This window comes from Coenobita brevimanus, chromosome 102 (assembly GCF_032717465.1).
Source record: "Coenobita brevimanus isolate Jiangsu-jjx chromosome 102, ASM3271746v2, whole genome shotgun sequence".
Taxonomy (NCBI): Eukaryota; Metazoa; Arthropoda; class Malacostraca; order Decapoda; family Coenobitidae; genus Coenobita; species Coenobita brevimanus.
The window spans coordinates 30,897,076-30,918,945 of NC_137055.1; the positions used below are offsets into that span (position 1 = coordinate 30,897,076).

The 21,870-nt window shown below is 43.8% G+C and overlaps 1 protein-coding gene across 1 annotated transcript in view; it reads left to right on the forward strand.

Annotated features, from left to right (window-relative positions):
• LOC145415432 (glutamate receptor ionotropic, kainate glr-3-like) overlaps positions 1-21,870 on the forward strand; it is a 348,498-nt gene that overhangs the window by 150,321 nt on the left and 176,307 nt on the right. Inside the window, exon 4 of the mRNA XM_080284711.1 lies at positions 9,773-9,963. Coding sequence (XP_080140837.1) covers positions 9,773-9,963 — 191 coding nt within the window. The remainder of the gene's footprint in view (positions 1-9,772; positions 9,964-21,870) is intronic.

Genomic DNA, 21,870 nt, shown 5'->3' on the forward strand with positions numbered 1-21,870 from the left:
TTACACATAACAGAGTGCAAAATGCATTGCACAATTTCATACTCATCACACTTGTCAGACTCCCTTCTTTTTCCAAATAACTCCACAAACATCATAATCTCTGAGGTATATATTCCTTCAAGTGTGACTTGTATGAGAGAGAGAGAGAGAGAGAGAGTCTTGCACACTCTCCCAAACTCACCCACCATGCCTTCCAGCTCCCCTTTGTCTTCACATAACAACACAGTATCAACTGCAAACAACAGTACAGGGAGTTTCCAAACACTGCCCTCTCTCATTAGGGCCACTCCAACATCCACTGCCCTACCTTGTACAGTGTCTGTTTTATAACCCCATCCATATACAGATTGACCAACCATGGAGACATGACACATCCCTGTTTCAACCCAACCTTCAAATAGAAAAACTCACTTAGTTCACTATCCACATAACTGCAGCCTTATCACCCTCATACATACTCTTCACAGCATTCAACAACTTCCAATCTACTCCATATATTCGTAATACTTTCCACAATCCTTGTCTATCCACCCTGTCATATGCTTTCTCCAAATCCATAAAGACCGACTACAACTTCTTTCCCTTCAGAATCAGAATCACTGTACAGTCAGTAATTTTTATTCCTCTAAAATAATAATGATGCTCTCTTACACTGTCAAATTTGATTCTCAGGTACAGGTCCTAAAATTCATGCCAAACACTATTTGTTTACCATAGCTTAATGGAAAGAAATGTATCATCTGCAGATAATTAATTATTTATCAAACAACACTTTCATTTACTTCAGAACTCTTGTCTGTTTCCTTCCATTTACTTTTTTCACTCGTGTGTTTTTCCCTGTCTCCTGCAGCTCCTGCCTTCATTTATTAGACTCTTTAGACCTTCATTTAATCTAGAAGTAAGCAGTGGTGTGCCTTACCATATCAAGTCTCCAGTACTTATTTGATTTAGTGAAAATGTTGGCCAGAAGTGGATAGTCTATGCTGAAAGCTTGAAGCTGAGCAGTGCTACCAGTAGAGTACTGTTTTAGGTTAAACAAAGAGTGGCTTACAGTTCAATTATAAAATGCAACCACAAAAAAAAAATATAACTAGTATTAGTGTTTAACCATGAATTTCTTTCAACCTAACCTCCACATCTATTTAACTAACCCACTTCTGGTAAATCAGAATGGTTCTTACCTGTTCAACTTAATATAGAGGCCTTCCAAACGTATAACTGTTGCTATTTTTACCTGCAACAAAAAATATATAAATGAAAATGATAGTACAAATAATGAGATGGTTTGCCCAAGATAAAGAAGTTAGTTGAGAGTCTGACTTGGAGAGTAAGAGGGGGAGACCAAGGATGAGCTGGTGGGATGGAATGGAGAGAAATATATGAAATGGAGTGTGTGAGTAGGAGGGATGGCAGCCACTGACAAGAAATCTCACTAGTTATTATCCTTTATTAACAGTTCTATATCTCGTGGTTTCTGCACGTTTCCCACAATTAGGCCTATAGTCACTGAATCGCCAGTCAAATGATTTCTGAACAAAATCTCTTGGAATTCCATTTAAATACTATATGTAACTTGTTTGTTATTTCGTATATATTGACATTTCTACCTATTCTTCACCATGATCAACAGCACATTCGTTATCGTTGGTAATGGCTTAACCATCTCGAAACCACTGGTTACATTCACACATAATTTCAAAGAAGCTCCATGTAAGCCTTGTAAATCTCTTGTAATAGCTTTAACCCGTCACGTCCCGAGCCTTTCCGCACCTATGACATCCCCCAGTCCCGAGCCTTTTTGGAAAAAATTTTTTTCTTATGAAACTTCCGCTTAGGTCGAGAAACTATGGAAAATCTTGAAGAAAGTTGTCTCTGCAGTCTATAAGTGGTCTATACAGGTGCGGTTTCCCCCCGCAGGTATCGTATTCTGTAATGGGCTGGATATGCGTAAACGTTTTCTATGGTAAGGAGTAATGGGACAAACAACACACAACACCTCTACATTTATTGAATTTGTACTAATAAACAATAACAGTAACAATATAATGGATTTCAGACACATATATAGGAAAAATAAGCATTGTACCATCGCGCGAGCATAGCGAGTTAGGTCCGAGTCGTATCATGCTATCTGCTAATTTTCTGTTATGAGTCTACCGATCATTTTTTCTACTTGTATACTTCTGTTTCAATGACAATTTACCAATTACAACTGTTTGTAAGTGTTTTCAGATGTTTTCATTCATTTTGATGACATGCAGCATAAGTTTAGCGCACATCAGCTTAGTAAGCGCACTCGCTATGTCTCGTATTTCAACATACCAAATTGTTTTATCACTTTCTAATTATTTTCCCATTTACATAGAACCTTTCCCCCACCACTGTGAAGGTTTTCAATTATTTTCATTCATTACGAGGGCATTTAGCGATATGCTAGCGCATATTCATGTAGCAACCACGATCTCAAACACTCGTGTTTCATCATCTACTTTATTTATTCACTCCAATTATATTTTCCCACTTACATTACACACGTTTACACCCCTCCAATGCACTGTACATACTTACTGCCATTATTTATTCAAGTGAGCGTGAGAATATCGCCTGAAAATACCCTCGCAAGGAATGTTACGTCATACATAATACTCACACACTTATATACTAATTCACGCACACACTTATATACTAATTATTCACTTTATCACTTGCTGACTTTTATTTTGACTAATACGTGCCTTATTCATTCGACTAGGCGTCAGGAAATCTTATCTTTATAGACACGCTATGAATATTTGACTTAGGAAATACATCATCATATACAATAATTTGAACTTATATTATACCAGTAAGAATGTCACATAATAGAAAATATATAATAAGGGGCCGTATTTATTGCACTGAGCGACAGAATATCGCATCAAACAACCCTCTCTATGTAAGTTTCAACTTAGGGCAGATTTATATACTTACACCCAATGTTTGCACTTATGTTCTACCCGTAGGCACTTTATACTAATATTTGGCGATCCACATGACTGATTTTTTCACAGAGCGTCTGTCTGTCGCATTTACATCATAATTTCTGCGTCCTTTCGCAATCACATCATGCTAAAATTGCAGCAACGTGTGGTATTCACTAAAACATGGGTGAATACACAGACCCACGTCACACTGCACGCACTCATAGCGGGTGTCCTTCCTCTGTGTCGTGAGTCGCACCTGGGAATTACTGCACACGTGACACCTGCGCTGGGGCCTAGGTCTGTTGGGCTGGGGCGGGATAGGAGTGGGGAAATGGCGGGCGGATATTCTCTGGGGAGTGTGGGTAATTGGGGCAGTGCGGGGGCGCTGTTGGGGCCTTTCAACCGCATATTTTGCAAAGATTTCTCGTGTGAGCTCCCTCACAAACCCTTCAAAGGTTTCCTGAACTCCTGTGGTCATGGCGTGAAGGTGGTGGCAATTCAGAGCAGTGATATCTAGCAAGTGAAAGAACAGTTTCTTATACCACTTCATCGTGGTCCTGGCACACTCTACCGTCGATATCATGGAGTCTGACTGGTCCACGAGGCGCATGTTTATATTATAGTCCATGACACATTCAGGTTTCCAAACACGACGCCTGCTCTCGCTATGGTAATCAACAGAATCAGTACGGTGCATCAAGGGGCGGTGAACCGTGGACAAGAGGCTTACTTCTCTGTTGTGGTTCCACATTGTTGCAAGGATGTTGTTTGCTTTGAAGAAGACAACCTCACTCCTTGCAAGTTTCCGCCCTACCTTGACCATGTGACGCCGGTTCACCTTTACAGTTCCACATACTCCCGTTTCATGTCTGTGAAGATAACGAGCGAGAAGAGGGCTAGTGTACCAGTTGTCGAGGTAGAGAACGTGACCACGATGAAGGTAGTCTTGTATCATCGTCTTTACCACTGCTCCAGAAAGTCCTATACTTCGATCTTCTATTATGTCTGTCTGTGCACCGGTGTACAAGACTATGTCTTGCACGTATCCAGTCCTACAGTCACACATAACAAAGATCTTGAACCCAAAACGGTGCCTTTTGCTGGGTATATACTGTCTGAATGAAATATTGCCTCTCCACAACACGAGACTCTCGTCTATGACGAGATCTCTATAGGGATAGAATGAGGATCGAAAGGTTTGCCTGAGGTGATCAAAGACCAGCCTAATTCGCCTCATTTTGTCCGTGTTGTTTGTATTTGCAGGGTCATTAGCATCATAAAAATGGAGGCGACTTAGAATTTGTTGAAACCGATTACGGCTCATCACTTGACCAAATATGGGGGTAAACATAACAGGGTCCCTAGTCCAGTAAGCAGGAATTCTATTTTTCTTATTATACCCATCAAAAGGACAAGGGCAAAAAATAAGAACATTTCTGGAATGGAGACAGGGTAATCATATATCATTGAATGCCTACTCCTTCTTCCCAATCTTTCACTTTCTAGCCGCTGGCCGCTTGCAAACAGGTTTGTTTGAAGCACGATCTGATCAACGAAGGCCTCACTGAAAAACAGGTGGAAAAAATCCAACCTGCTTGAATTACAGTGAATACCTGGTGCAATGCAGCCAGATCGCCCCTGCTCAGTGAAGGGGTGAATGAGGGGAGAAAAATCACTCCCATCCTCCCAATCCCACGACACAAATCCCTCGTCCCCATCACCGCCTTCGTCTGGGTGGGGAGATCCTGGTTGGGGAGGTTGGGGAGAAGGAGTACGGAGGGCTTCCCCACTGTCACTCCTCTTCCCTCTGCCTTTACCCTTTCCCTTTCCCTTACCCTTACGGCCTTGAGGAACATTAGGGGGCTGTGGGGATGAAATAGTTTGATATTGGGGAGCAGAAGACGTGCTGGGGAGTGGTTCCTCCCCACCTTCCCCCTCCATTACCACACCACGTGCTCTCTCACGCAACCTTGCTCGACCACGTGTTAGGGGATATTGGGGAGCATAAGACGTGCTTTGGAGTGGTTCCTCCCCACCTTCCCCCTCCCTCACAACCCCACGTGATAAGGAACGCACCCGCACTGGCCCACGTGATCCACTCTGCCGCCTCACACTGCGTAGGGAGAGCAATGACTCACCCACCTCACTCTCACTTTCCCTAATCCCAGGAATGTCCATTTCACTCCCCACTCCCTCCACTTCACTTCCTACCGCCCCAAACAGAATGCTTGGCCCATACCTGCTTAGACGACGTGGTGTGCGCTCTGGGCCACGATGCGTAATCACCTCCCGCCCATACCACGTGGCAGCACGTCCCACGTCTCCGTCCTCGTCCTCGTCCTCGTCCTCGACCTCGAATTCGGCTTCCAAGGCACGCTGGGGATAGGGATATGACATACCACGTGCCTTCTTTGCCTCCTGCCCCTCTCTAGCAGCACGGTAAGTCACGTACTGCCGTTTCCTTGGTGACGGAACTTCCTCGTCACTGCTGGTGGTTTCTTCCTCATCTGGCTGCACATAATCTTTGTCCATCTCCTCGTCATCCAGTGGGGAATCACTGTCGCCGGTAAAGGTGTCCAGGGCGACTTGAATTTCGCTCTCTGAGAGACCTCTCTTAGCCATGTCTGAGCAGGACCGTGGCTACCAGGTGAGTGGACGAGCGGCGGGCTAGCGCGGGTCGCGCGGGGTCGCCGAGTGTCCCCGCCTGGTGGCAGGTAGGGGAAGGTCAGGCGAGGGTACGTACCGCAAATCAAGCGCGAAATTTGAAAATTGTCGAAATTATGCACATTGCAATTGCACGACGTACTGGTACGTCGCCGGGACTGGCAAATGCAAATCGTGGTGACGTACCCATACGTCGTCGGGACGGGGCGGGTTAATAGGGTCATAAGTACAATCAAAATGAAAATATCAGTGGGTAATCTGCCTTAACACGCAACTACTTCTGTTGACTGAGGATTCGTCCTTAACTTATTTTTGGCCCACCGAATTGGGCTCATTGTAAACGGTTCAGAGGAGAAATAGACCTTAGAATGGCAAGTAAGAGCAAGTGGTAAAAATTATGGGGCTGAATTGTGAAATCAGTACGAATTTAGTTGGCAAAATTTCCGAGTCCACTGACGTACGAAATAACCAATCATCCAGCAAGGTCTTCTCTCTGCAGGGCTTCTGCAGCGAATGAGTCGTACGTCTGGCAGCCGATGGCGCATGCGCAATGAACTCAAGGAGTCAGGATCAGCGAGGGAGTCAGATTTGAATGCCACACCGTCAGAGGGAGAGGTTACGTAACGCGTGTCTGTAACACCTAGTTTTTCCCTCTCTAGTTTGTCTTGTCTTTGCCAATTATTATCCTGCTTCCCATGCTACCATAGTGGGTCTTACCAAGCTCCAGAAAAAAGGAAGGAATATTGCGATTGCCATAACTCATGAAATGCTACACAACTGTGAAATTGCCATAAAACTGGAAGATCAAATCCGGTCGCTGGAAGAGTGAAGACGATCGGCAAAACATGTTACAGTATGTATAGCTGCGGATATTTCAAACAGAGAGACACCGTCTACCAGCGAGGTGATGTAATGCTCTCCGCATCTGGTAACACTGATAGGTATGGACCTTCACCAGGTTTCGTTCGGTCGCTAGGACGAACCGAAAGCGGTGGTCATTGCCGCTCTGCGTAGTTATTGGTGGTAATATATAAGCAATGTTCCTCCAGAAAATATACTGATAATAGCATGTCATGATTATGTGTGTGTCTTTTTTTTTAACTGTCTCACAATACACCCTCTACATAATTGCAGTTATTATGAATGACACGGTTTTCGTGAGTGGTTTAGTTTTGTCATGAACATGCAACACATGACAATTAATCGTAATAACGTCATAGTTATCAGCTTCCTCACAACTAACAATGAATATTGTGGCAAGAGAAAATCCCTCCCTCCCCTCATCCTCTGCTTTCGATATCAACAGCCGTCATCTATGATGTTACTACATAAACTCAAGAAGAATAGCTCCCAATCGCTATGACAACAGGTGTGACATCAAACATTAAAGGGGCGTGTCTTATATCACCATGTGATCACACAGTCGTCGCCATATACTAAAAATGCAGGGTTTGTGTGCTGTGCCACTCCGTGGGGAATAGGTCGTCCCATAGACGATATAACATAACATGCTGGTAGACTGAGTAACGTGCCAAAGTCAGCATAACGTTTTATGGCCTGACTATCAAACTCCATGATCAACATTAAACTACAGCTGATTTGACACCATGTCACCAGCGTATTTATCCATTCCACCCTAGCTTCCTGGCACAGTCCACTCTCTCCTACCCCATCACTCTTCTCCTACAGAGCTCCCTTCCACCAGCCAGTCCACTATTGCCCCCTCCTCTCCCACTTCCTCCTGTTTTCCAGGCACCCCACTCTGCCTCCTCCCGGGCAGCCACTTCTAACGAAACTACATCGATTAAAGAGGCCTACCAGTTACAGGTTCACGGTCAGGCAGGTAGGGGGGGGGGTCACTGTGATAATTATGATAGGTGTGGGAATGCAGATAATGTTATAATGGCTTATATGCTGGCAGTTGGTAAATGTTGTATGGTTAGTGATGTTTGTCGAAAGTCACAGTTGCAAAACCTGTGTTTCATGTGAATAAAATACGATTACATTTGGTGCGAAATTATTTTATTACCATATTCACAATATATTGTTATTTTCAGTGTACTGTCAGGCGGGACATTGTTTATATACCACCAATAACTCCCCACAGCTGCAATGATCACCGCGTTCGGTTCGCCCTAGCGACCGAACGAAACCTGGTCAAGTTCCATACCTGTCAAGTGTTACTACTTTATAGTACAGTAGATGCGGAGAGCATTACATCACCTCGCTGGTGGATGGGGTGTTTCTCTTTGATATGTCCGCAACCGTACATTTTGCAACTCTGACTGATGCCAAATTCAGCAACAACGGTACTTTGGGCCGAGGGTGGAATGATCAAGGGATGAGGATTAAATACAATGTCAAGCAGCGATACTTTATTCATTTTTTTTTTTTTTTTTTACAGATTTTTAAAATATGTATTGGTAGTTCAGTGAATAGGCTGACGACGTTCACCGTTTACCAGCCCCCCCCCCTTTTTTTTTTTATCAAGCTGTAAATATGTAAGCGAATACAAATGATTATTTGTATGCATATTTTAGTGATTAACTATTTGAGTTTACTTGAAAATGCATTTGCGTTATTAGCAGACAAATACTATTTATGTATGAATGTACAGCCGTGGTCATAAATAATCACCTATTCGTCGGCACCCCGTGTCTCAGGCTGGTTCCTTTATGCGTGGCAAGTCAGGGGAGTAAGAGGGGCTGAGAGGGAGGGGCCAAAGAGAGAAGAGAAGGTGGGTGGGGGGACGAGTGATGGTGCGAGGGTGGAGTGAGGAAGAGAAGGGAGGGGAGATAGAGGGACAATGAAATGAGAAGTGGTGGTCACATAATTTGTCTATTTTCTTTCACTCAGGACATGATATAAAAGAATTAATATTCGGTAGATAATGCTGCATAACACCTTGTATACCAGCGTCTGATAACAAGAATTCGAGTGGAGATATCAAGGGCTGGCTCGAGAGAGAAATATACCGGCATGACAGATCAAAGACTAGTACGGAGCCAGATTTTTGTGTTTATCCTAGTATTTTCACTTCGGAGGCAGAAAGGAATCTGAATGGCTTTGACTTCCGTAATGTTTATATAACAAACGTCCTCTACCATTATATGTAATAAAATTTTGGAACTAAATATCATAATTATGCAACCTTTGACACGGCTGTGTCAGCAATAAATATGGTCATCCTCTCGCTATATACTCTCTACATACACACACCATCATGTCAACTATTTTATGACATCTCTATATGAAAAGGCATTGAAAATAACTGTGCATAAAAAGCAAATAAATTTGATGTCTGTGCACATGGATGGATATAATAACAACATCTCATAATCTGTTAGAATGAAAATTAAACAAAATCCTACCCAAACTCCTCCCAAAATATATCTTTGTCAATGTTTACCGACATTGTTCAAGCCAAAGCACCTAGGAAAGCCTTAGTAAGTAGTCCAGAGGCCTCCTGCCTCGATTACCTCTTGCAGTTTCCACGGCACCGAGGAAGGAAGCAATGTTGTTGATGGTTTGCTGGTTTCGTCTAAACAGCTCCCACTCGTCCTTGGTGTGCTGGAGGAGGCGGGCCCGTGTCCTCTCGTTCTCTGGCTCCCACGCGTTGACAATCTGGGCCCACAAATCTCGATGGCTCTGCACTAATGTATGATCTGTCACGTCAGTATATTTCTCTCACGAGCCAGCCCTTGATTATCTTGATATCACCATCTAAGCTTGCTGTCTGGCGCCGCAATACAAGGTGTAATGCGCATAGTCTACCGAATATTAACTCACGTATATCATGCCCTGAATGAAAGAAAATAGACAAATAATGTGACCATCATTTATCGTATCATTCTCCCTCCCCTCTCTCTCTCCACCCCCGCACCATCACTCGTCCCCTCACCCACCTTCCCTTCTCTCTCTGGCCCTTCCCTCTCGGCCCCTCTTACTCCACTGTGACTTGCCGGCATGAAGAAGCCAGCCTGAGGCACGGGGTACCGGAGGATAGGTGATTATTTAGGACCACGATTGTATGTACAAAATAATTCTGAGTATACAGTTTGTGTCCATTACCATATTGAAAACTCTATCAGATTTATTGGTATGACGACGTAACTAACAACGTTTCACTCTAATTCTTTGCCCAGACTTCTGGAACGGGTAGGGTTGTGGAAACATTCGACAACATGGGTGGTGGTGGTGGGAGAAACAGCAGAAGTGGAGACTGTTCTGCTCCATTCCAGCTTCCGCAACACAGTACATGCCATCTACATTGCACTGCGCTCCACTGAACCACCAATACTTGCTAGGAAAAATCCATTCAAAATCTTCACTCATGGTCAGTGAACTCTTTCGGGTTAAATATATTAGTCTTTTTTTTTTAGTGGGGAAAGGAAGAACCTAAGGCTGACGGCTTGCAAAACTTCTCTAAATAAAATGTACATAAAAACAAGCAAAGTATAACATTCATCATGTATGCTTTAATTTTTCAGTATGCTCCAATTTATTGTGTCTAAATAACTTAAACACACGTAACATGCAGAAAAATTATGTGGAATTTATACTCCATGTGGCAGGAGTTGTCCCATAACAGAAATCCTGTGGAGAAAATCAGGATATGTAATTGATTTTTTTTTTTAAATTCCTGTAATGATTATATGTAGATATTTATTTGTCTACTGACGCTTCATTGTATATGTCCCATTGTTAACCTTTCTTTTTATGCACTTAATCATTTATGCTATTCCCCGTTGGGAAATGAGGTTTTAGCCTTTTGGCTGTTATGCTGGTATGAATATCCCTGTGAATGACATTTCGGTTGGTGTTTACATTATGATACTGCCCATATTCTTGTTAAAATCGACCGCAAGCTCACAAACTTCTCAAGCAACGCTACCATTTTACGCGACTTTTAAAGTAGTTTTTGCCTCATTCAGTATTTTTTTATTGAATGATTCTGCTATCACAATAACACGCTGCTCTGTTACTTAATGATTTTTTCAGTATAGGAGTGCCTTTTCGTTGTCTAAGGACTATTAGAACATAAGCCCATCTCCCGTTGCACCACCAAGTGGTCATCTCCCCACCCACTTATTTCCCCCCCTGGACTTATTATCATACATTGACTCGTTTTTCTCCATAAACCTATTTTCCCATTAAAAAAAAAAAAAACTTCCCATGGACCCATTTCCCCCTTGGGCATATTTCTGTCTCACATATGTATTTTCCTCCATGGACCTATTTTCTCCAAAGACTGATTTTACTCTATGGATCTGCTTTCTCCCATGGACTTGCTTTCTCCAATGCACCTATTTCTTTCATGGACGTTTCCTACTCAAGACACGTATTTTTCCTGTGCATCTTTTTTTTTTTTTTTTACCCATGGACTTATTTCCTCTTGAGCCCACTTTCCTCCATGCATTCGTTTGCCCCCTCAGGACCTGTTTTCCTCCATGGACCTATTTTTCATAGATGGAACTAGTTTCCCTCGAATTGTTACCCCATCTAACCACCCACTCACCAACCAACCTACCAATATACCCACTCACTCACTCAGGTGTTGTAAGCCCACCACATTGCTTGTCTTCGGAAGAGCCACACATGCACCCTCCCCAAAAGCCTACCCATCAACCCACAAAGTCCACCCACCCAGCCCACGTTCCCAACCCACCCTATCAATCCACCCTACTCATCCACCCACCAACCCCACACCACCCACCCGCCACCGAACTCTTTCCATAAATCCAGCTACCCCACCCAGCCCATCCACCATACTCAGCATGCTCACTACATGCACTTCGCCCACTCAATCCACTACGCCCATCACACCCACCCACCCACTCAACCTTCCTTACCTGTTCACCCATCCTGTCCAACCATTCCACCCAGCCATACCTCCTGCCTTACCTACTCACGCAACTCAGCCACTCACCAGCCTACTCACCCAGCCATCAAGCTTGGGCCATCTCAAGATAACTTGTAACTTCACACACACACACACACACACACACACACACACAAGAAAGACACAAGAATAGATGGGCTGTCAGTTGAGGTGGATTCACTTAGAAGATTAGTGCAATGGCAAGTACAGTTATCAACCAAGAGAGTATTAAGGAGTAGCTCTAAATTGATACAGAGACAATTAGGCAAGCAAGCAGTCGAACAGTCCAAAACAGTGATACTGAGAAGATAACCCATGTAAATGAAATGATGCACAGTTACAAAAGTAATGTGGAAATTACTTATGCTGAAGTGGTGAAAGTAAAGAAAGACTTAGAAACAATTTTCTGAGTCGAAGAAAAAGGCATTAGCAAGGAAGTGAAAAAAAAATGGTCAAAGATTCAGCAGTTCTCAACAAATCTATAGTAATCACTAGTGAAGATGAGTAAGAAATCCAAAATTTCGAGGGACAATAAGAAGATGGCAAATATAATGATCATACTGAAGGAAGTATCAGAGGAAATCTGTAATAACGACACAGAGGAACAAAACACTAGCGAAATATGAAAGAAATAAGTCAAGGCCACTGAAAGTAACCTTCCAGAGTGTGAACACTGTGGAGGACATACTTAAAAATGCAAACTCATGGAAAAAGAGGAATTTAAAAAAAGTATGGATAAAAAGATGCCTAACTCAAGAGAAACTGGGAATACTAAAAGAGAAGAGGGAGGAGGAAAAAAAACAAAAACAAAGAACGAGGGAAGCTCAGAGGAAGAAAAGAGTACATTTTTTTACATGATTGGGTTGCAGGTACGAAAGTGATACATAACCAACAGGGAATAAAATGGAGGAAGGTAGTAGACTCAAGTTATGGCAAGTATGTAAACAAGATGATTAAGCTGATGTACTCAAATGTAGATGGAATGATGTCTAAATTATTGGAGATAGAAGACTATACCAAAGAAAAGGAACTACATATTATTTGCCTAACTGGAACAAAATTAACCCCAAAGATATCAAACGATACCCTAAGCCTAGAGGAATACAATATATGGAGAAGAAACAGAAATTCATGAAAGGGAAGAGGAATTGTAATCGTAAAGAAAAATCTACAAGTCAAAGAAATAAAACTAGAATTACCCTCACAAGCAGAACTGATTGCATTGGAGATTAACACATCTGAAGGGAATTTTATTGTGGCAAATTTATACATGCCACCCAAAACAAACACCTGGGAAAGAGGCGAATATGAAGACCTGGCAGAAAGTACAATTCAGAGTCTAAGAACATTACTACATAGCATGGAAGAGAAATATTGAGATTTCAGTAGAGATATAAATTGCAATACTCTAGATATAAAAAGTCACGAAAGCTGTTGGGATCAAAAGCTCCTAGATCTTGTGCAGGAATTTTTCCTAACACAGCATGTAAAAGAAAATACCGGAGAAAGAGGACTTGATGATCCACCAGTACTAGATCTTATATTTACTAGGCCAGAAAATGAAACTGACAATATAATGTATCACTGTCCATTCAGCAAAAGCGGCCATATAGTATTAAATTGTATCTTCAGGAGTGCATATGATGTTACAGTAACGAGAGTTACAAAAAGAGTCTAAACTACAAAAAGGGCAACTATTATGACCTGAAGAAGTACTTCTTAGAAACAAATTGGGAAAAGAAGTTAAGAGGACAAGATTTGAATATCATATATAGAAAATTCTGTGATCTTTACGAAATAGGATTCCAGAATTACATCCCTGACCACAAAGAAGTGGAAATGAAAATTAAGAAATGGTTTAATACAGAATGTAATACATCAAAAGAAGAAAGAGACTTGCTGTGGAATTGATACAGAAGACATAATAGTGAGAGGGCATATAACAACTATAAACAAGCAAGAAATGATTATACGAAGATAGGGACGGAGGCTCAGAGACAGTTTGCGGAAGACATTATAATAAAAGTAGTGATGAACTTAAGCTATTTACAGCTACATCCGAAGCAAAACCAAATTAAACGATAAAATACAGTCCATTACGGGTGAGGGGATCATTTATTCACAAGAGAAAAATATTTGTAAAGCACTAAAAAAAAATTGCAGTAAGTTTTTACAAAAGAAAATAATTTTGAAAGAGATGATATGGAACAAGCATGCCCACACGTACTACCAGATATACAAATAACAGAAAAAGAAGAACAGAAAGAGTTAAGTAAATTAGACTAAGGAAAAGCAAATGGTCCTGACGAAATTTCAGGTTGGATGCTACATGAATCTGCAAAAGAGTTAAGCAGACCATTATATATAATATTCAAGGAATACTTAGGTCAAGGTAAGCTACCTGATATCTGGAAGAAAGCAAACTTTGTTCCCCTATTTAAGAACGGGAATAGACAGAATGCACTCAACTACCGACCAGTATCACTGACCAGTGTTGTAAAGATACTAGAAAAGCTGATAAGAAAAGTTTGGGTAAACCATCTAGAAGAACAAAGTATGATGACGGAAAGGCAGTTCGGTTTTAGAAAGGGAAAATCATGTGTTACTAATCTATTAAGCTACTATGATAGTTACAGAAACAGTGCGGAAAAGAGAAGGATGGATGGACAGCATCTATTTAGATTTCAAGAAAGTATTTGACAGTGTACCGCACCAAAGACTTTTATGAAAACGGTGCCATCTAGGAGGTATCCAAGGCAATCTGTACTGTTGGATACAGGATTTTCTTAGAAAAAGGGAAATGAGAACGGTATTAAGGGGAAATTACTAATCATGGAGGGAAGTGACTAGCAGAATTCCAAAGGGCTCAGTGCTGGCACCAATTATGTGTTTAATATATATATAAATGACATAGACCGTAACATTGGAAATGGAAGCTATCTAAATATGTTTCTGGGTGATGCAAAAATATAAAGGAACTACTGACACAGATTCTTGCAAAAAGCTGCAAGATGTATTAAATAAGCCTCATGAATGGAGCAATCTATGGCAAATAGAATTTAATGTGGACAAGTGTCATGTAATTAAGTTTGGTAAAAGTGAGAAAAGACCAGATTGGGAAAATAAGTTAGGAAGATCAACCCTACACATATCACAAAAGGAAAGGGACCTAGGAGTGATTATCAGTAACAGACTATCTCCAGGTGACCACATCAGTGAAAAGGTACAGAACATGTATACACTGCATGCTAATATAAGAAGAGGATTCACATACAGAAATGAAGACATGCTGAGAAAGATAATAATATCATTCATCAGATCAACCCTGGAGTATGCACCAGTAGTCTGAAATCTTTATCTCAAAAAACACATAGAAAAGATTGAAAAAGTACAAAGGGCAGCTACAAGATGGGTAATAAGCTTAAGGGATCTGAGGTACGAAGAAAGACTAGAAAAACTGAATCTACCAATACTACAGGAGAGAAGGAAAACAGGAGACATGATTATACTATATAAATGTATCTTAGGGAAAGAGAAAAATAGACATAAATGGATTTATAACTTATGGGGAAGCATCAGCAAGAGGACACTGCAAAAAACTACCAAAAAAGAGGTGATAAAGACGTAAGGAAATTCAGCTTCCCAAACAGGACAATTGATCAGTGGAATGCACTACCGAATGAAATAGTGTGTGCTGAAATTGTTCATAAATTTAAGGATATGTATGATAATAATGGTTTAAGAGGTGAGCGAATTTTCTACCAAAATTTCAATTTTTTTTTTTTTTTTTTTTTTTGCCTAAGTGCTTCATCTGTGACTGCTCCGGATATTTAGATATATATTACTGAAATACAGCATAGTGTCCCTTGGAACGTCCAACCACCACCAGGAATTCAGCGTAGCATCCCCATGAACTCCCAGACACCCCCACAAGGACCCCACGGCGAAGCAGCAGCAGCACACCGAGACTCGGTGCGACAACGGCCCAAGTCAGCCCGGGCATTATGCCCCTATGACTCTGAGTCCGCCTGCTGTCGCCATAGCAGGAATCCTGCATTACATTCCGGGCGAGCTTCCACCAACCAATCTCGGGGTGGAGCTGTCTGTCCAGCTCCTGCCAGCGCCCCCAAGGAGTCGGCCTGTAGCCACTCACGCCTTCTTCAGGAGACAGCCAATAGCCTCTCTGAAGGTGTCTTCCTTCTTGAGACGGCCGGTAGCCGCTCAACCCTCGCTAAGGAATCGGCCAGTAGCCGACCTGAGGGTAAGGGGGAGGCGGTGGCTCAATCGGTAGAGAGTTGGCCTGCAGTCCTGACGGACCCGGGTTCAAATCCCGCTGAGGCAGGGAACAGTTTAAGGATTTGAATTTCACAAAAATCAGACTTTACTGATCTACCAGAAGCCCCGCCGACATGTCGTAAAAATACCCCCGCTAATACCAATACACCAGTCCTGTATGAGACAGCCCTAGCATGTATTCAATATGGATGGTGGGTGTTAGCGCCGAAGTGGTGACATGTAGAGGTGTCCGGTACGTAGGAGGACTACTGGGCCTTGAAAGCAGGCTGCGAAGCCTATGCCCAGAGTCGGTCACATAAAAAAAAAAAAAAAAAAAACAGGAGACGGCTGGCAGCCGCTCCCACCTTCGTCAGAAGGTGTCCTTCTGGAGACGGCCGGTAGTCACTCCACACCCCCTCCTGAAGGAATCGGCCGGTAGCCGCTCCGAAGGCATCGCCCATGAGTCGGCCTGTAGCTGCTCCACACCCCTCTTGCAGGAGCCAGCCTGTAGCTGCTCCCGCCTTCATCAGACAGCCGTTAGCCACTCCGAAGGTGTTCCTGGGTTTGCTGGCAGTTATTCACCCTTTCAGGCCACGGCCAGTAGCTGGGCCTCGGCGCCTTGTGGTTGTGCCCCTGGAAAGCCACGGCCAGTAGCCAGGCCCCACGGCCGGAAGCAGCAGAGAGCAGCCCTGCCGCCCCAGCATGTGACAAGTTCCCTGGCCCCTGACACAGAGGACATGGAGGGGTACTGGAGAGGCCCTATAGTTTCCCCCGGCCTCTGCTCCCTACGACTGGCCCTGGAGAAGACCCACCTGACGGACCCTGATGCAGACCGGTGCCGCAGCTCCTCCCTGTCAGTGCCGCCTAACTCTGGGGACCGCAGCCCTAGGGAATCACAGTACCTCCTCAGAACGTCCGGGCGGGAACTCCCTACGCCTCAACAACGGAGGACCTCTGCCTCTGGCAGGAACCTGAACGAGAGGATCAGGCAATTGTTCAGCCCCAGTCCTGAGGGCCACACTCCTGTCCCCAGCCCAGAAAGTATGGGCCCCTTAACCATGAGAGAAGACGCCCCTGTGCGTGATCCCGTGTCCTCTCGGCACGGCCTCCCCTGGCAGTGCCCCTGCTCCAGCAGAAGTAAAGCCGGCTGGTCTCCCCACCACACCCGCCGCCCAGTGACCTATGAGACAGTGACTGCACCCCTAGTGTAGTATAACAGTGGCGAGGCAATAAATTGCATTTGTAGTACCAGACCAAGTGGTTTAACATTCTCACGCACGATAAGTTTCAGTAAGTTTTCCGGCACACAATTTTTTCTGCGAAGCCGCCCGGCCCGGCTGCCTGCAAATAACACGTATTCTCTCCTTATTTTTGCCACCCAAACATCAATATACTGCCATGAAATATATATATATATATATATATATATATATATATATATATATATATATATATATATATATATACAGACATATTTTCCCCTCCTTCCCCAGACATTCCCCCAACACATGATACAATATTTTCCCTGAACACTCGTGGCACATTTCACAAACATTTTAGAAGAGAATCATAAATTTTAACAATTGTTTTAGAAAGGTACAATACCAGTCCACTGACCTCCGTGGTTGCCTGGCTTTGCAAGGTACAGTACCTTTCCACTGACATCCCTTGTTCCTTGGCATCATAACCTTTCACAGCACACCTGCCACTAAAGTATCGTTCACCTATGCTATGCACCTGAACGATCACTCGCAGCACAGTTCACGTATATTTTACATAAAGAATAATTTATCACTAAATGTCAGACCATGGTACAATACCTGTCCACTGACGTCCCTCGTTCCTTGGCATCATTACCTTTCACAGCACACCTGCCTCTAAAGTACCACTCACCTACTCTACGCACCTAAACGAACACTTGCGGCGCAGTTCATGTATATTTTACATAAAGTATAATTTATCACTAAATGTCAGACCATGGTACAGTACCTGTTCAGTGACGTCCCTCGTTCCTTGGCATCGTTACCTTTCACAGCACACCTGCCGCTAAAGTATCGCTCACCTACACTACGCACCTAAACGAACACTCGCGGCACAGTTCACATATATTTTACATAAAGTATAATTTATCACTAAATGTCAGACCAAGGTACAGTACCTGTTCAATGACATCTGTCATTCCTAGGCATCCCTATTCCTGAGGACCCCTGCCGCTAAGGTATTGCTAACCTACACTAAGCACCATAATTTATGCCGTCACAAGGATACGTGGCACATTTCACTTACACTTCACACAATATCATACACAAATACATGACTACCACAATGATTTCACCCTAACCTCCGCAATTATTCCCTTCCTTACTACGGTTCAACGTGACTGTGATGCAGCATCCTTTGCCGGGAAAGTACGATGCAACTCTATTGTATTGGCACACACCACACTCCTTCATGAACACTCTCAGCATGTTTGACGAATATTTCACACAATTCCATGAGCATTTTCACTATCAGAATCACAATAATTTCATCCCTAAACACCTCTAATTCTCCCTTCCTGACTATAAAAACTGCATGTGATGCCTGCCCCGTTCCACACTATGGTTTATGGCGTCCATAATGCTAACTAGTTCCATAATTTCACCAAGCCAGCCACAATATCTTTCACACAAAATACAGTTTAGGCATTGGCTTCATTATATACGTATTTGTAATCACGCAATAGGGCCTTGGGGAGGGCGAGAGGCGAAACCCAGCAACAGTGAACACGCATATCGCCTCTAAGCCTAACGAATGATAATGGCCACAATTCCTTTTCGTGACATATATCAATGTTCCATCGACAATATCACATATAAATATGCCCACAAATATTGGATTATCACACTGAGTCCATACGGGCTTTGGCTCAGGCAGGAGGGGGAGAATTAGTAGGAGTTTAAAGGGACAGGACACTCGACACAACCTCAACGCCTGGCTGCTTGGAAGAGACTGAGGTTTATTGCTACATGCTGGGCCCCGTGAGGCAGCTCAGTGTTGCCAATGCCTTACCATGGGAAAGCTCTGCGCTCGCTACAACGCATCAAAATTTGACGAAAATCGGCCAGAAGCTTAATTTTTGGCAGAATTTTTTGTGCTTAGGAACGCGATTCACGTGACTGATCATCTTTAGATCAATCCGCATGGAACGCGAATCACTTTACTGTGCCTGAGAGGGTTAAGACCCAAATCACACCAATAGGGGACATAAAAGACTGAAATAAATGCAAAAGAACCAGAGAATGAGGTTTTAGAGGTGAGTTTATACAATATTAAACATTCTGGGTACTTACAACAAGTCCCTGGCTCCTGGACTGGTACTTATGGACCCTAACCTAGCCTAACTCAGAAAAACACCTCCCTACCGCACATGCATAGCACCTAAGACCCTATTCACACCAATTAGGGATATAAAAGAGTGAAATGAGGTTTTAGAGGTAAGTATGGAAAATACAGTGCAATATGAAACATTCTGGGTACTTACAAGAAGTCCCTGGCCATCTCGATGAATAACCTGCCTACTCTCAGACTCTGACAGTAAAAAGGAGTACCTGAAGCACCTGCAGTACACTGTACATGAAGTCTTGCACTGAACTTAGTCATTTGTATTCAGAATTCCATTCTCTTAACACTGCGCACTCTATTCTTATTTGCGCTCCGTTGCACCTTAATGAAATAAGTGTTGCACTCTGCACTTAAGTCTTTGCACTCATAAATCCATTTTCTTAACATTACACACTCTAGTCTAATTTGCGCTCCACTGAACGTCAATAAAATCAGTGTTGCACTCTGCATTTTAGTCTTTGCACTCACAATTCTAATTTCTTAACACTACACACTGTTTTCTTCACTGCACAACACTGTAAATTCCCGTGTGGTCTAGTGGAGAGTTCTTTTCGTTTAAGCACTGTCAGAGTCTGAGAGCAGCTGAAGCAGGTGGCCTAGGGGTGCGTCGCTGGGTCGTGGTGATGGACTACCCACTTCAGACGACTCTGAAGACAGGCGCAAACTCACGTCCAGTGATTACTCCACCGTGCCTGATGTGCTGGGGTGTGGCTCGGAGGATGAGGGCCTGTCTTGGGGAGGCAATGGTGTGGAGCCAGGGCTGGACACAGCTGGGGTCACGGATCTGAAAAAGCTGTCAATGGTTGATTGATGCAAGGAATGACAATTTTGGTGATTAATGATGCATTGCCTGAAAGCGCGCACTTCCTCCACAAGTCCCATGGGCCCCATCTCCCTATCGCAGTCCAGGTGTTCCAGGTAGACGAGAATGAACTCTGCGTGTTCCTGAAGTGCGCTCAGCTTGGGGATGGCTAGAGTAGTGTCACGCTGTGAGGAGTCTGCATCATCATCACCATCCTCGTCAGAATCTTCAAGCTGGGTACTGACACCTGCAACTGAAGATACGATCTCAATATCAGACATGGTCTGATACCCAGGATTGCCCTCGTAGTCATCCAACCACTCACGCACTTTGTCCACATCAACACCGTCGCCATGTGCACGTAGGCGTGCAAGGAAGCCATTCACATCAAAACCTAGGAAATTGTGCTCCACATCCGTTCCGAGAAGCAGACGAGACCAACCATTTTCTTGAGTCTTGACAGGGACTTCCATGCACTGGCCCAGTTGTAGATTGTAGATTTGATGTAGTGGTGAAGGTTTTCCAAAGTCCGCTGGCCTCGCGTGTCCCATCCCTCCCTCCGCTTGTCCTTGTCCTCGAGAACAACCAGCACCTCATCCAAGAACTTCCGTCAGTACAGCCTCTTCGTAGCCACGATCACTCCTTGGTCCATTGGTTGGATGAGAGCGGTCATATTAGGTGGCAGAAACATGTACCTAATGCGCCCATTCTCAGCCACCAAGTCCTTGTCGCATGGTTGAGCAGGTGCATTGTCGAGAAGAAGGAGGGCCTTTAGCTGGTCGCGTGGGATTCCCAGTGTCTTCATCTGGTAATGGATGACCTCCTTGATGAAATTGCAGTGGAACCAGTCTTTGAAGATGTGGGCAGTGAACCATGCCTTCAAAGAATGGTACCAAACGACAGGAAGGACATCCATCACCCCACGAAGACACCGAGGCTGCTCTGCACGGCCAACAATAATGGGCTTAAGGCGGGGCATGCTGTTAGCATTGGCACAACACAGAGCAGATATCCTTTGCTTGGAGAGCTTGTTGCCAGGTACACGCTTCTCCGTCTCCTCGGCTAGAGTGTTCGTTGGCAAAGAGCGACAGAATAAACCAGTTTCGACAGTATTGTAGACTTGACCGAAAGTGAGGCCCTCCCTGTCGATTAAGCACTTCACCTTGTGCCAAAACTCCTCTACTCAATCCATGTTGGCGTCCAAAGCTTCGCCATGGGCCTTATGGTTCGTAAGGCCACGTCGTAACCTAAACATAAAGAGCCAATCCTCAGATGCCTTGAAGTCTGGGGCATCGTGAAGCCTTGTGAACTTCTCAGCAGCTGCCTTCAGCTCCGTGCCACGCACCAGCACACCAGCAGCACGTTGCTGTCGATACCAAATCAACGTGGAGCGGTCGACTTTAGCATACCGGGGAGTAAACATCATCTTCCTCTCCACGTTGCATTTGTTCTTGGACGAGAAGTAAGCCGTGTACTGCATGAGTTTGTCGAGGGATCTCTTGATATCAAACAAAGTAGATCAGGCCAGGTTGAACTCACGGAGGATGTGTGAGGTTGACCATCCCGTGCCCACTTTGTCCAATATCTCTTCTTCTCCAGAGTCAAAACCACTCTCTTCCTCTTCTCAGGCAGCAGGGCCATAATCACACACACTAACAAGAGGCAGAAGAGCAGCAGCAGAGCCTGCAGCAGGTAAGTCACCACAACAAAAGCGAGCACGTGGGCGGCCCTGATGACGAGCGTGCACTCACAACAAGAGACGAGGGGTAATTGGGAGGATACAGGGTGCTCTAGCGGATGTCAGCAGAACTACGGACCAAAACACAGCTGGTCAGCATCGCGCGAGCCAAGTTCAAATTACGGAGGGAAAAAATGCGGATTTTAAAAGAATTTTTTCCGAT